The sequence below is a fragment of the Hylobates moloch genome, unplaced genomic scaffold (assembly GCF_009828535.3).
Source record: "Hylobates moloch isolate HMO894 unplaced genomic scaffold, HMol_V3 SCAFFOLD_18, whole genome shotgun sequence".
In the NCBI taxonomy this organism is placed as follows: domain Eukaryota; kingdom Metazoa; phylum Chordata; class Mammalia; order Primates; family Hylobatidae; genus Hylobates; species Hylobates moloch.
The window spans coordinates 72,808,821-72,823,166 of NW_026652293.1; the positions used below are offsets into that span (position 1 = coordinate 72,808,821).

Below are 14,346 nucleotides of genomic sequence, written 5' to 3' on the forward strand. Positions count from 1 at the left end.
TATAAAGACACATGCACACGTATGTTTATTGCGGCACTATTCACAATAGCGAAGACTTGGAACCAAGCCAAATGTCCAACAACGATAGACTGGATTAAGAAAATGTGGCACATATACACCATGGAATACTATGCAGCCATAAAAAATGATGAGTTCATGTCCTTTGTAGGGACATGGATGAAGCTGGAAACCATCATTCTCAGTAAACTATCGCAAGGACAAAAAACCAAACACCGCATGTTCTCACTCATAGGTGGGAACTGAACAATGAGAACTCATGGACACAGGAAGGGGAACATCACACTCCGGGGACTGTTGTGGGGTGGGGGGAGGGGGGAGGGACAGCATTAGGAGATATACCTAATGCTAAATGACGAGTTAATGGGTGCAGCAAACCAACATGGCACATGGAGACATATGTAACAAACCTGCACGTTGTGCACATGTACCCTAAAACCTAAAGTATAATAATAATAAAAAAAAGATTTAGACCATCTATTTAGTAGTCATTCACTTTCAAACTCTGTCACTTCGAGGATCTTTTACACCTGACAACGCCATTCTTTCTCCGTTTGCACAAGCTCTACCTTGTGCTTTTATTGTGGTGTAATTGTTGTGTAGTTATTTGTCGATGTGTCTTTCTACTTCACAATACTGTCAGCTCTTCTAGATGGGGGAGTGTGTATAACTCCAGATTCCCAAAATGTTTTGTAGGACATTTACAAAAGAGATAACAAATATTGTCAGATACATTTCAATTACATACCCCCAAAATGTAAAAGTTTCTATTTCACTGAAATATACACTGAAACAAAAATTAACTGCTTATATGTCCTCTTCTTCCTGATTTTAAAGTCTAAATGACATGCTCCCTGCAGTTCCTCAGAGAGATCTCTTACAAAATGTAATTTCTTGGTAGCTAGAGTATGATGACAAACCTGACTCTTTTAAATGAGAGGATGCTTCTGATCTCTGCTACATGAGTGTCTGCTCAAATAAAGGTCTTTGCTTCTCAGCAGCTTGCAAAGCTAACTTCATCAAAGCTGTTCCTGTGGCTTCTGTATTTTAAATGGGGTAAAGATGCTTTCTTCAAGCCCTTATCTCTGCCAGTGAAAAGAGGGCATGAACCGTAAATATGGGCTGATTTGTACTCATTTTGTGTTTAAGCTTCTGCTGACTCTACCTCTCTTTCCATGTACTTTAACCCAAGTTAGTGTCAATGGCTTCCCTCTGGTTACTTGTTTAGTCTTCTATGTTACTATCAGTACAACAGAAACTGTTGTTTTTCTTTTTGCTGAGAATGTTTTCAACCTGGTTCGTCTGAAACCTCTCAATCTAAGATACTGATTTGGAGAGAGATTTAAAAAAACATTTTCCATTATAGGAATGTGAAATGGGCCATAATAATAATCACAACAGCCAACATTTTATGAGTGTTTGCTTTGTGCTTGGCACTGCATTTGGCTTTTATTATTTAATCTCCTGCAAGAACCCTGTAGGGCAGGTACTCTTCTTATTAGGTCCATTTTGCAGATGAGGAACTTGAGACGTTCTGGGTTATGCAGATAAGTTGTGTGGTCACCGTGCCCCACTGCCTTCCAGTGCCATCAGATGGCAATGTGACATGACATATTATTATCTTTGTGTTCTGTATTTTTGAGCTATGATGTCAGCTAGAGTGAAGTTAGTTATTTATGAAAGGATAATCAGAGTGATCTCAAAGAACGGTCAGTTTGTCCGGTAAAATTAAAGGCAGAGTTGATTTTCAGGAATTGCTAACCTCAGCCTATTTTAGCCTTTCAACATTGGAGGAAGATGTTTTTCCAAGTCTTTTGTATACTGGGTTCTTCTAGACAGAGAAAGGATACAACAGTGAATGAAGCGTGACCATGTAATTGTGGAGGGAAGGGTCTGCCATACTGTCTCACACGTCTCTGTATATCTACACAACGTATCTCATATGATCTCTATTTATAGAAATGATGAGGTTTAGCTGATTTGATAGGTTATGCCTAAACCAGAAGCCAGCCTTCCTGACTAGTGCACTTTTTCTTTCCACTGAATCATGATGCTTCTCCATGTCTTTTGTCAACCTAGAGCCTAACAGGAGAATAAAAACGTTCCTATTAATGAAATTAACACAAGGTAGAGACCCGCAGAGCAACCCAAGTTGGAAGCTGAAGTCCAAGGAACAGAGAGCCGTGGGTTAGCAATGTGTTGTGATGGGCAGCCCCTCAGACAGTCCCTGGAGATCCCCACCTTCTGAGACTCATGGCCCTGTGATATTCCCTACCCCTTATATGTGGGCTACACTCATGACTCACACTGAATAGAATAGAACAGAACAGGGGTGATGGGATGTCACTTCCAAAATAGGGTTACAAAGAGAAGGAGGCTCTGTCTTGTATGGCCCTTTCTGTCTCACTCTAAGGGAAGCCAACTACCTTGAGAGTTGTCTATGAAGAAGCCCATTTGGCAAGAAACTGAGTCAGACTTCCAGCCAACCAGTAGTGAGATGCCGAGGCCCTCAGCCTGAGGAACTGAATCCTGCCAACAGCCTGTGAGTAAGGCTGGAAACAGATCTTCCTGCAGAGCCTTCAGATGAGACCGTAGCCCCCGCCAACACTGTGATTGCAGTCTTATGGGAGACCTTGAGGCAACGGCCCCTAGCTGAGCTGCACCTGTATTTGTGACCCACAGAAAGTGAGATAATCCATGTGTGCTCTGTAAGCACCTAAGCTTTGGTGTAACTTGCCATGCAGAAATGAATAACACACTTGGTAATAAACACTGTGAGATTTTCTAGTTTGGGGCATCTTTACCACCAGTTTAGCAGATCACACAGGAAAGATTAAAGTAGGTGACTGCAGTGGCTGGGATAAGTGTTCATGGCTTATGAAAGGAAGGGGCCATCAAGCACAGCCCTGAGAGACTGCTCCAGTCCTGTCTCATCCAACAGATCCCTGATTTTAAAAAATATCAATGTAAGGCAGATACTAACACTGTTCCATAGCTTAAAATGTTGCATTCAACAAGAGTAATCCTATCATATTGAATTATACAAACAGGTTGGGCACCGTGGCTCATGCCTGTAATCTCAGCAAATTTGGAAGCCTGAGGTGGGAAGATCACTTGAGGCCAGAAGTTCAAGGCCAGCCTGGGCAACATAGCAAGACCTTTGCCTCTACAAAATAATTAAAAAATAGAAATATTATCTGGGCATAGTGGCATGTGCCTGTTGTCCCAGCCACATGGAGAGGCTGAGGTGAGAAGATTGCTTGAACCCGGGAGTCTGAGGCTGCAGCAAGCTATGATCTTACCACTGCACCCTAGCCTGGGTGACAGAGTGAGACCCTGTCACTCTGTCTCTCTCTAAAAAAAAGGGATTACACAAATAAAGTGAACTACTTAATCTGGCTACTCAAAATATGTGAAAGATCAACAAATTTGTCCAATAATGTTTTGTTGAAGTGCTTTGTTTTAATTGAGTTCCTTTTAAGGCACGCTTAAAATAAGTCCTTTCCCTTCTGTGTAGTTCTTTGAAAGCATAGAGACAGGATTCATTTTATCATGTAAACATTCATACAGATAGATTACTTTGCTCTCTAGCCTGTGGGTAATTCAACATTTGTAGTAAGTTAGAATAAGAAGCATGTACCACATTTCTGGTGCTGACAAAGGCAGCCACAGAGGAGAACACGTTAATAGCAAAGACCAAGTGTCCAAGGATAGACACCTGCCTGTGCACAGTCAAGAGTGGGACTGTTTCCTATGTTGAGTCTATAATGCTTGGTGGTTTTGAATGGCTTTTTCTTTTATTTTTTAATGTAATGCAGTCATCGATCAAAATCTTAAAATCAAAAGAAAACAGATTTCTTTTTCTGTTTGGACATTTTGAGACATTTTAAATCTCTTAGGTTAAATTGACTATTTGACTTCCAAAATAGGCCATTTCATTTTTCATTTTGTAACAGCATGGTTTAACAACAATGACATTGGATCTTAGCAAGTTCATACCGGTGGAGTTCATGACAAGAATAGCTATTGTGATCTTAACTTTTAACTATTTAATGCAAATGTTTAGTCCTGAGCCTGGTTTTAATCTAGCACCTAGTTTTAATCTAATTTATGAACCAATGTGTTTACAGGTAATATGCACCTTAAAATTAATCACACCCATTATTCCAAGGCTTTCTGAATTATTTTTCTACTATATAATTACTTATTTTCTCCACATGATAAGCATGTGCTATAAACGAAAGTTATCCCACTTGATAAAGTCTCAGAGAAGTTTAGTGTCTTGATCAAAGACACACAGCCATTTGGTATGAAAGCCTGAAAGATTACTATGTTCTTCTACTCTCTATCTAAACATTGGTATTTGATAAAATCGTAGACAAGAATTGCTGTCTATTTTGGTCTGGAGTGATGTCTGTTTGTTTGTTTTTTGAGACAGAGTCTGACTCTGTCACCCAGGCTGGAGTACAGAGGCTTGATCTCAGCTCACTGCACCCTCTACCTCCTGGGTTCAAGTCATTATCCTGCCTTAGCCTCCTGAGTAGCTGAGATTACAGGCACGCACCACCACGCCTGGCTAATTTTTGTATTTTTAGTAGAGACAGGGTTTCACCATGTTGGCCAGGTTGGTCTCGAATTCTGGGCCTCAAGTGATCCACCTGCCTTGGCCTCCCAGAGTCCTGGGATTACAGGCGTGAGCCACCACATCCAGCTGGAGTGATTAGTAACGTGGTCGTTTGTAGGTTGTTTAAAGGAAGTGGTAAATATCTCCATTGTTTTAATCCTGGAAATTTAGCATATTTGACAAATAAGTGAATAATCTTTTAATGTGCAAAAAAGGTCTGTAGTTCCTCTCAACACCTTTCTCCTTGAATGCACTCACATAAAAACAGAACAGATGCTTCCTGGTTAAATTGATTTATATATATTTTTGAGAAAGTGATTAAAACTGCCTTGTAGACCTGCAGGAGTTGGGTGGGGGTGGGAATTGTAATGAGTCACAGACAAGGATGGGTGTTACTCAGCATCTTAAAGCAGCAAGGAGGAAATGAGTGTGAGATATCTGACCTCTAATCTAAAATATAATCACATGAACACCTTGCTGAATATTAGAGGATAAAGTAATCTGAACTAAACATTTATCACTGAATATTCTTTTAAATTTTGGATTTATCCAAAATCTAGTCTTCTGCTTAATTATTTACATGCTAATAAACAAGACAGAGTATAATGAACAAGCCCCAGTAGTTCTATACCAGGCTCTCTTGTTTCATTCTAATGGTTTATCATTCAGGTAAAGGTTCCATCCCTCAGTAGATGCAGCTGGAATGGTTTTTTTGTTTGTTTGTTTTTTCTTTTTCTTTCTTTTTGGATACATGAGGAAGCTAAAACACAAATAGAAAAAAGTCAACTTGTTTAACCTTGGGCTTGATAACAAGGCTCACTTGAGCAGGAAGGATGTTCTAATAGTTGAATTGATGTGAAAAGTTGGCATGGGGAGGTAACATTAACCAACTACGTGTCAGACCCTTTTACTTGTTATTGCCTCTGAGCCCCCACAAAAACCCCAAACCAAAACTTGGCTAATGTTTTCCATCATTTCCTTGCCCTTGCCCCATAAAGGAACTAAAACTTATAAAAAGTAACTTACTTGAAGTAGTGCAGCAGCAAATAAAAATTTAAATCTAAACTTAGTTTAGTTTGATGCCATGTTCTATGTTTGTTCCACATCAGGAAACTGCATCTTGTAAAAATAATATTCCCTTCGGAGGAACTATCACCTTGATATAATTTCAATACTCAGGTTCTTTCCTCCGAAACAAGGCTGAAATTTTGGACTTGGAACCAAGAAATTTCTGAGGAGTTTTTTCTTTGAATCTTTTTGCCACCTAAATAAATAAATACATAAATAAGTAAATAGGTAAGTACATAAGTAAATAAGTAAAAAATAAAAAATGCATTCAGTCGTTCTTAGCGTGATCTAGAACTCTGATCATGGTATTCTCTTCTCTGTGCATTACCAGTTGTCTGCAGACTTTCAAGGCTGGGCTATTCAGCACATTCCCACCCAAATAGCTCCAACTTCAAATCATTATTACTCAAGTAACTGTTAACCCTTCTAGTAAACTAGTGTAATCCCTGATGTATAGGAAACACCTTACATTTGTTGAATACAATTGGGAATGCTTATCTCCTTGATTTTAGAATTCCATCCATTGAAAATTTACCATCGACCAAATCACAGATTTTAAGGAAGGGAGCAATGGAAGACGCTACTAAACATCTAGTAACATAGACATTTTGATCTAAGTCCTGATTTCTGAAATGTTAGCATATGCTTTTTAAATTGAGGAGGAAGTATGGCATTTCGATAATTTTAATCTTTCTCAAATTACTTCTTTTACCTTTATTTCCTGTCTAGAATTTCTATCACTGCATCCATTCATCTGTCAGTATTTAATCTTTCTTTCTTTTTGGCTACAGAAGCATGATTAGATTTTGCCCTGAAAACTGCTCATTCCCATTTGAATTGTGTTAATTTCTCTCAGGTCAACTAGGGGGAAATTATATGGAGAAACAATAACAGTGTTGCCTTCCAGTGAGATTTTCTGTGGATGAGTAAAAAATGAGATTTCATGAGTGAGGACCGTTTGAGAACTTGTTTAGGAGCACATAACATGTATTAAGATATTCATTATTAAGAATATTCTTTCGATCTCATGTATATGACATTGCATGAGATGTCTTAATATTCTTCCGATCTGGTGTATATGACATTGCATGAGATAGAAAGATGAGAAACCTCAGGATATTCATAAGTTTTATGTGGGGAAAACTTGTGAGAATCATAGTATGGTTTAAAATGATGGATAAAGTCAAAGGACGATTGTGTACTTTATGAGCTTTGAATTGATCATGAATAATTGTATTGTGTTTCTTTGCCTTGTTCTGGGGATGAAATCTGACACCAAGTTGACCCCTTGCATTTCCTTTATAGTTTTCTTATCATGTAGAGAATTACTGGATTATTAGCTAGCTGATGAATTCCAAAATCAGAAACCTTTGGATTCACTGTAAGATATTCTTGAAGAGCTAGACTCTGCACAAATCGAAAGAAGATAATTCCATACATAAATTTACTGTTTTTACTCGGGTTTTCTGCATTTTGTTACATATTATCACAGCAAAATTATTAGCTAATCCTTTTTAATTAATTTTTGAAATATGGTCAAAGGTATTTGGACTGTGCCTTTACTACTTTGAAACATTAAAGTTCATGATATTTTTGCCTTATATGGTCTAATGAATAAGATTTGTCTGAGACTCTTACTCTTAGATATGTATTTCAGACCTAATTTTTTTTGGAAATTGAGATAGTGGATTATTATTAGGGTGGAAGTATCATATTCTACTTGGTACAATATTTTTTGGTGAATCTGGGCTCTCTTCCCAGCTCCAAATACAAATGCGAAATTACCTTGTTTAGATTTCTCATCCATCTTGTGCTTCCCACTTGTCTTTTTAAATTCTTTCTTGGGGTTTTGCCAGAGTCAACTAGAAAATGTCTCATGTGAAACTTTGAGAGAAGAGACATTGTAAAATGCCTCTGTTATCAAAATAAATATATCCAGTTTGTGATTATTCACTTGGTGATTTTTGTCCCGGAAATTTTTAACTCCCCAAGAGCTTCACTGGCTACTTGGCACAAATTCTATCAAGGCAAATTCACCTTGTTTCTACCAAACATCCATGTAGAAAACACAGAATGATTTATATTAACCTATGCCTAAACCAAGTAATAAAGCACACCTACTCCAAAATACAATGCAAATTTCCCCAGGCAACAAATGCATAAAGAAAATATTGCTGATTTTTCTGTTATCTATCCTGCTTCTTCCTTGTATAACCATGGGTAGTATATATTTTAAGGATGGATTTTTAAGGTAGGATCTGTGCTAATATCACTACCAATATAAAAGATTCATCCTTTGATTATAATATTTTGAGGAATTATAACAGGAAATGCACCCATGATTTTTATACTAAGTCCATCTGTTTAATGATTAGATTTCACCTTTGTCAAAGGTCCTAGATAAACTGGCAAATTTAAGCATTTATTGGTATAAAACTGGGATGTAGCACTCACTGGAGTGATTTGCTTACTTTGCTGGTATGAAGCAGATTTTTCAAATTCATTCAGTTGGGCCGTGAAAAACAGACCTCACAGTTTCTCTCTGACCTTTGCCTGGGCCATTTTCATGGGATTTAGTATTTGTGGAGCAAGTGAAAGCTTTAACACTTGACACCTGGCCCAGCGAAATTCCTGGTGCAGACTTTGCAGTGGGGGCAAGGGGAAACATTGAAGTTAAAGCCCCTGCTCCCTCTGGCTGCTGAGCCATGAGCCTGCTGCCTGAGATGGTCAAACATCTTTTCACGGGTGGCTTATGGCAATTTATATTCTTCCTTTTTTTTCCACAGCTGTTGTGAACTTGGATAATTCTGTGGTTGACCTGGAGACCCTTCAAGCTCTCTATGAGAATGTGAGTAATAGAAGGAATTTTATGTGTGAGTATATAATATGTACACAGTACATGTCTATGTGCACATATAGGCTCTTTGTTTTAAGGTCCTCTAAAGAAATCTGATCTGAGTGTAGTGAATTTGCGTAAGTAGGTGTTTGTTACAATACTTTCTAGGAACGTATCAAACAAATGTGTGGTCTCATGGTTTGAAAAATTGTGAATCAAATCATATTGCATATGAGGTCATTCATGATTTTTTTAAATTTAAATAATGGTACTGATGTGGGGGCTAACTTGAGCCAAGAATTGTTCTGTGCACTTCATACACACACACACAGACACTCACTCACACACACTTAAAATTTTAAAATATTTAATTGAAAAAGATTGAATATATTCCAGGTGTATGTATTGAATATATTCATGCTGATTTGATATACACATTGATTACCACAATCAGATTAACACATCCATCACTACCCATGCTTAGATATAAGATCTCTAGAAGTTATTCATCTTGTAACTGAAAGTTTGTACCTTTTGACCAATATCTCCCTATTTTCCTACCTCCCACCCCTGGGCAACCACCGTTATGCTCTCTGTTTCTGTGAGTTCAAGTTTTTTAGATTCCTTATTTGTCTTTCTGTGTCTAGCTTATTTCACTTAGCATAATGCCCTCCAGGTTCATCCATGATATTGCAAATGACAGGATTGCTTTCTTTTTTGTGGCTGAATAATATGCCGTGGTGTATATGTACCACATTTTCTTTATCCATTCATCTGTTGATGGACACTTTGGTTGGTTTTATATCTTGTCTCTTATGAGTAGTGCTGCAATGAACATGAAAGTACAGCTATCTCTTCAACATACTTTTCATTTCCTTTGCATGTATACCCAGAAGTGGAATTGCTGGATCATGTGGTAGTTCTGTCTTTAATATTTTGAGCAACACCTACACTGCTTTCTATAATGGCTGTACCAATTTACATTCCCATCAACAGTGTGCCAGGGTTCCCTTTTCTCCACATCTTCACCAACACCTGTTATCTCTCTCCTAATAGCCATGCCAACAGATGTGAAGTCATAGCTCACTGTGGTTTTGATTTGCATTTCTCCGATGAACTGTGATCAAATGCTATTATTATTACCCCTGTTTTACATGAGGAAAGTTAGAGAGGTTAGATGACTTACTCAGGGTCACATAGCTAGTGTTGTGATATAGCTGGGATTTAGTTCATTCTGCCTCTGTTTCTCTATACTGCTACAGTTTATTTCACTAAGTGGCAGGACATTTAGCTTTTCTTTTATGTAGTACTTTTTTTTTTTTTTTTACAAAGGTGGTAGAAAAAGGGAGTAACGTATTGAAGGAGAATAACCGTAGCACGATGTAGTTAGTGCCATTGGGAAGTGCGATATGAGATGTCTTTAGCTAGAATGTGACATTAAATAATATTGATTCGAGTAGTAGTAAAGCAGGTTGTTTTCAGTGCTTTTGATTATATTTAAGGTAAAGTCTCAGTGTGGTCCTATTTTGGGTCTAATATCTTTGAGTGCTTTTTTTTTTTTTTTACTTTATTTCTGTTCTTGCCTTTGATCTGTCTGGTATTTAAGCCTCTGCTCTTTGGGGCATGGCCTTAGTTGGTCCTTAACTTTTCTGTCTCAAGTCAAATAATTCTTGGCTCTGGGGAGACCCATGTGGTGGGCAGGATGCAGACTCTGTTCCTTGATCACTCCCTTGAGGACTATGTGTTCAACCTGCTCATCCACTCTTGAGTTTGGTTTTTTTTTTTTTTTTTAACATATGTTATATGGTGGTCTCACCTGTGAGATAGAGACTGATGTAAGACAAAATATTTCTCATGGTTCATTGTACAGAATCTGTGGGCCAAGCATAGAATTGGTACCCATTAAGCCTGGTGAGCATAAGCATTCAGTGAAACTGACTCATAAACAAAGATTGACAGGGAAGGTTTGAGTGATTTATTATATAGTTGTCACTATGCAAAGGGAAAACTGGAAAAAGTAAATCATGTATTTAGTATATTCATGTTCCAATGAAATTGGCATTTAAAATATAACCATTGGGAGGTACAGAGGGTTTTCATTTCTCTTGAGTCTTTCATACTAACCCTCTTCCAACCAGGAGGGCCATATGGAAGAAAGGAGGAAATACTAGAGGAAAGTAATTTCTTTAGCAGGTCATAATGATTTAAGATGTTGGTGTGTGTGTATCTATCTATCTTGCACATGTATATTACATATATGCATTTGGTGTATACATGGTATGTGTGTGTATCTATATGTGTGTATGTGTATCTAGGAATGAATGTCTTACTTAAACTTGATGTATTCATGTGTAGAAATGTATCCAGAAAATACAGAACATTGAATGTTTATTTTATGCTGGTTTAGAATATTTTATTTGGGCTGGGTGTGGTGGCTCATGCCTGTAATCCTAGAACTTTGGGAGGCCAAGGTGGGAGGATCATGAGGTCAGGAGTTCGAGACCAGCCTGGCCAACATGGTGAAACCCCATCTCTACTAAAAATACAAACATAAGCCAGGCATGGTGGCCTGGGCACGTGTAATCCCAGCTACTCGGGAGGCTAAGGCAGGAGAATTACTTGAATCTGGGAGTGGGAGGTTGCTGCGAGCCGAGATTGCATCACTGCACTCCAGCCTGGTGACAGAGTGAGACTCCATCTCAAAAAAAAAAAAAAAAAAAGAATATTTTGTTTGGGAGTGTTTAGCCTTTCAAAGTAAAGTAATTTCACAAAATATAAATTTATGACTCAGGACAAACTAGATAGCTACCCAGAATCTTATCTTACTTCATGAAAGTAGAACAAGTACTGTGTCTTAGTCTGTTTGGGCTGCTATAATGGAATACCATAGCCTAAGTGGCTTATGAAATGTTATTTCTCGCAGTTTTGGAGACTGAGATTTCCAAGATAAAGGCACTGGCAGATTTAGGATCTGGTGAGGACCCTCTTCCAGGTTCACAGACTGCAGTGTTCTTGCTGTAACCTCACATGGTAGAAGGGACAAGGGAGCTGCTCGAGGTCTCTTTTACAAGGGCACCGATCTCATTCATGAGGGCTCTGCTCTCATGACCTAATTGCTTCCAAAAGGCCCTACCTTAATACCATCATCCCGGGGATAAGGTTTCAACCTATGGAATTGAGGGTGGGGCATAAACATTCAGTGTATAGTATACTAGCTGGCACTGGTTAAACTTAATTAAAATTTTTATTGCTGCTATTCTCAAACTTTAAGGTTCAACCTTTCATTGTGTCAAGAAAACAGTTATTTTGTGAGAGGGTGATTCACAATCATTAGTTTAGGTAGTACCAGGTTAGCCCTCTGCAGTACAGGAACTTGAGGAATCCATTATGAACAATAACAGGTCATTGTGCATACTTTATATGCCAATAATACATATATGCAAATTCCTGATTAATATCTATTAAAAAATAAGTCTTGGGAAGGCAAAAATAGTTGTTTTATCCACAGCCATAGCTCCAGAACCTAGAGTTAGGTAGTATTTGGCACAATTCTTCCCTAAATGTCCTGTATATCAGGGGTCCTCAACCCCCAGGCCAAGGACTAGTACCATTCTGTGGCCTGTTAGGAACTGGGCCACACAGCAGAAGGTGAGCCACTGGTGAGCAAGCATTACTGCCTGAGCTCCACTTCCTGTTGGATCTGTGGTGGCATTAGCTTATCATAGGAGCTAGGAGTGTGCAAAGCCTGTTGTGAACTGCACATGCACGGGATCTAGGTTGCCTGTTCTTTATGAGAACCTAATGCCTGATGATCTGAGGTGGAACAATTTCGTCACCAAACCATCCCCCCAACCCCAGGTCTGTGGAAAAATTGTCTTCCACGAAACTGGTCCCTGGTGCCAAAAAGGTTGGGGACTGCTGCTCTCTATGTAGGACATTGTTGAAATCATATAGTACTCCTTTCTTCCTTTCCTGGGAATTTTCCACTTCTTGCTTTATATTATCTTTATGTATGCATATGTCTTATCTTCTCACTTAACTACAAATTCCTTATTAGTTGAATTTTTTTTTTTTTTTTTGGAAGTGGAGTCTCACTCTGTCACCCAAGCTGGAGTGCAGTGGCGCAATCTCGGCCCACTGCAACCTCTGCCTCCCAGGTTCAAGTTCTCCTACCCCAGCTTCCAGGGTAGCTGGGATTACAGGCGCCCACCACCATACCTGGCTAATTTTTGTGTTTTTAGGAGAGACTGGGTTTTGCCATGTTGGCTAGGCTGATCTCGAACTCCTGACCTCAGGTGATCCACCCACCTCGACCTTACAAAGTGCTGGGATTACAGGCGTGAGCCACCACACATGGCCTGAATTTTTATATTCTATATTGAACATAATGGTTTGTATAAAATATTCATAATAATTACTACTTCATTAAACAATGACCTGAGAATAGTAATGTTTTCCTTTTGGTATTATTTTGTAATTGACAGAAATGAAAATGGTTAATGTCATTATTTACATTTCAAATGCTCTGCTTTTTTTAAACATCAGTATAAAAGGAAACCTAGCTTTCTTAAAAATAAGGTAATTTCAGAAATATTTCTGCAGAGACTCAGAAGTGATACCTTTACCATGGATAAAGCTAACCATTGCTATCCCAGCAATAATCTGATCACATTATGTGTAATTTTTCAAACAATGGTTTAAATTCAAACAATGACATTCTATTTTAGGGCAAACTGAGTAGATTTGTTCCCTTCTTGTTGATGTAGTTTCAGACATGATTGCCTCAGGAGCCCCTGGAATTGCTAAGGAAGCTCTTTCCGTTTCCCATGTTACCTTAAATCTTTTGAGTGTCCGCTGGACTGAAAAGAAGCTTGAGCTTCCTTTTCTCAGTTTATACTAGATAATGCATACCCTGATGAACCCAAGATGGACCTAAGATTACGGAACTAGTAGTAGTTTATTTTTTGGTGCACAAAGCGGAACAAGTTTTTCCATGTTTTCAGTTGCTAATAGACTGCATTTTTATGCAAGACTAATAGGAATGAGGCAGCATGCTGTATGAGGGCACATCTGTGGTGTAGCTTGGTTGGAGGCCTTCCTATTTCCTGCAGACTCTCCCAACCTTCACGGCTATGTAATAGCTAGATTAAAACAGGCCACTATTTCATTTCCACATGACATGAATATGTGTTTACATGTTCCATCCCTCCTCTATCACCCCAAATCACACAAGGGTATACCAGAAGTTGTAGTTCCAACTGCATGAAACCAATATGGTTGCTATTACTAAGGGGACTGGGAGGCTAACTACCCCTTTTCATTCATGCTGTATCAGGTAAGGGAAGTCTAGGAACCCAGTGTAACTATAATAGAAGTTTCATATGATCTCTATGCTATTTAATCCCATTAAATGACTGTTGAATGAATGAGCCCTTTGAAACGGGAGCTCAGCACGGTAGAATGTTTAGGCAACATGTGATGCCAGCTTCTTTTCCATGCATTTTCCTAGATTCCCAACTCACAAATACAGGAACATTAAGCCATCTGATTTGTATTTACCATTGTTTCCTCATTTGTCACTACTGTTTTCTCTTTATCTAAAAAATTCTGTGACAATCTTTGTACCCCCCTCTGATGTTCCAGTCAAAGAGCTCTTCTCACTTTGTACTAGTTTCTTTCTCCTATCTCTCCTTTCTTATAGCATGCTCAGATGCCCGTCAAACCGAAATGAAAACAAAATAAAGAGACATATATAACTTACCTTCTTTTACTCATTATTTCTTCCATTGGAAACTATTTC

At 38.5% G+C, this 14,346-nt stretch overlaps 1 protein-coding gene across 1 annotated transcript in view; it reads left to right on the forward strand.

Moving 5' to 3' along the window:
• FMN2 (formin 2) overlaps nucleotides 1-14,346 on the forward strand; it is a 389,644-nt gene that overhangs the window by 198,808 nt on the left and 176,490 nt on the right. Inside the window, exon 8 of the mRNA XM_032137182.2 lies at nucleotides 8,497-8,558. Within this exon, the coding sequence (XP_031993073.2) occupies nucleotides 8,497-8,558 (62 nt within the window). The remainder of the gene's footprint in view (nucleotides 1-8,496; nucleotides 8,559-14,346) is intronic.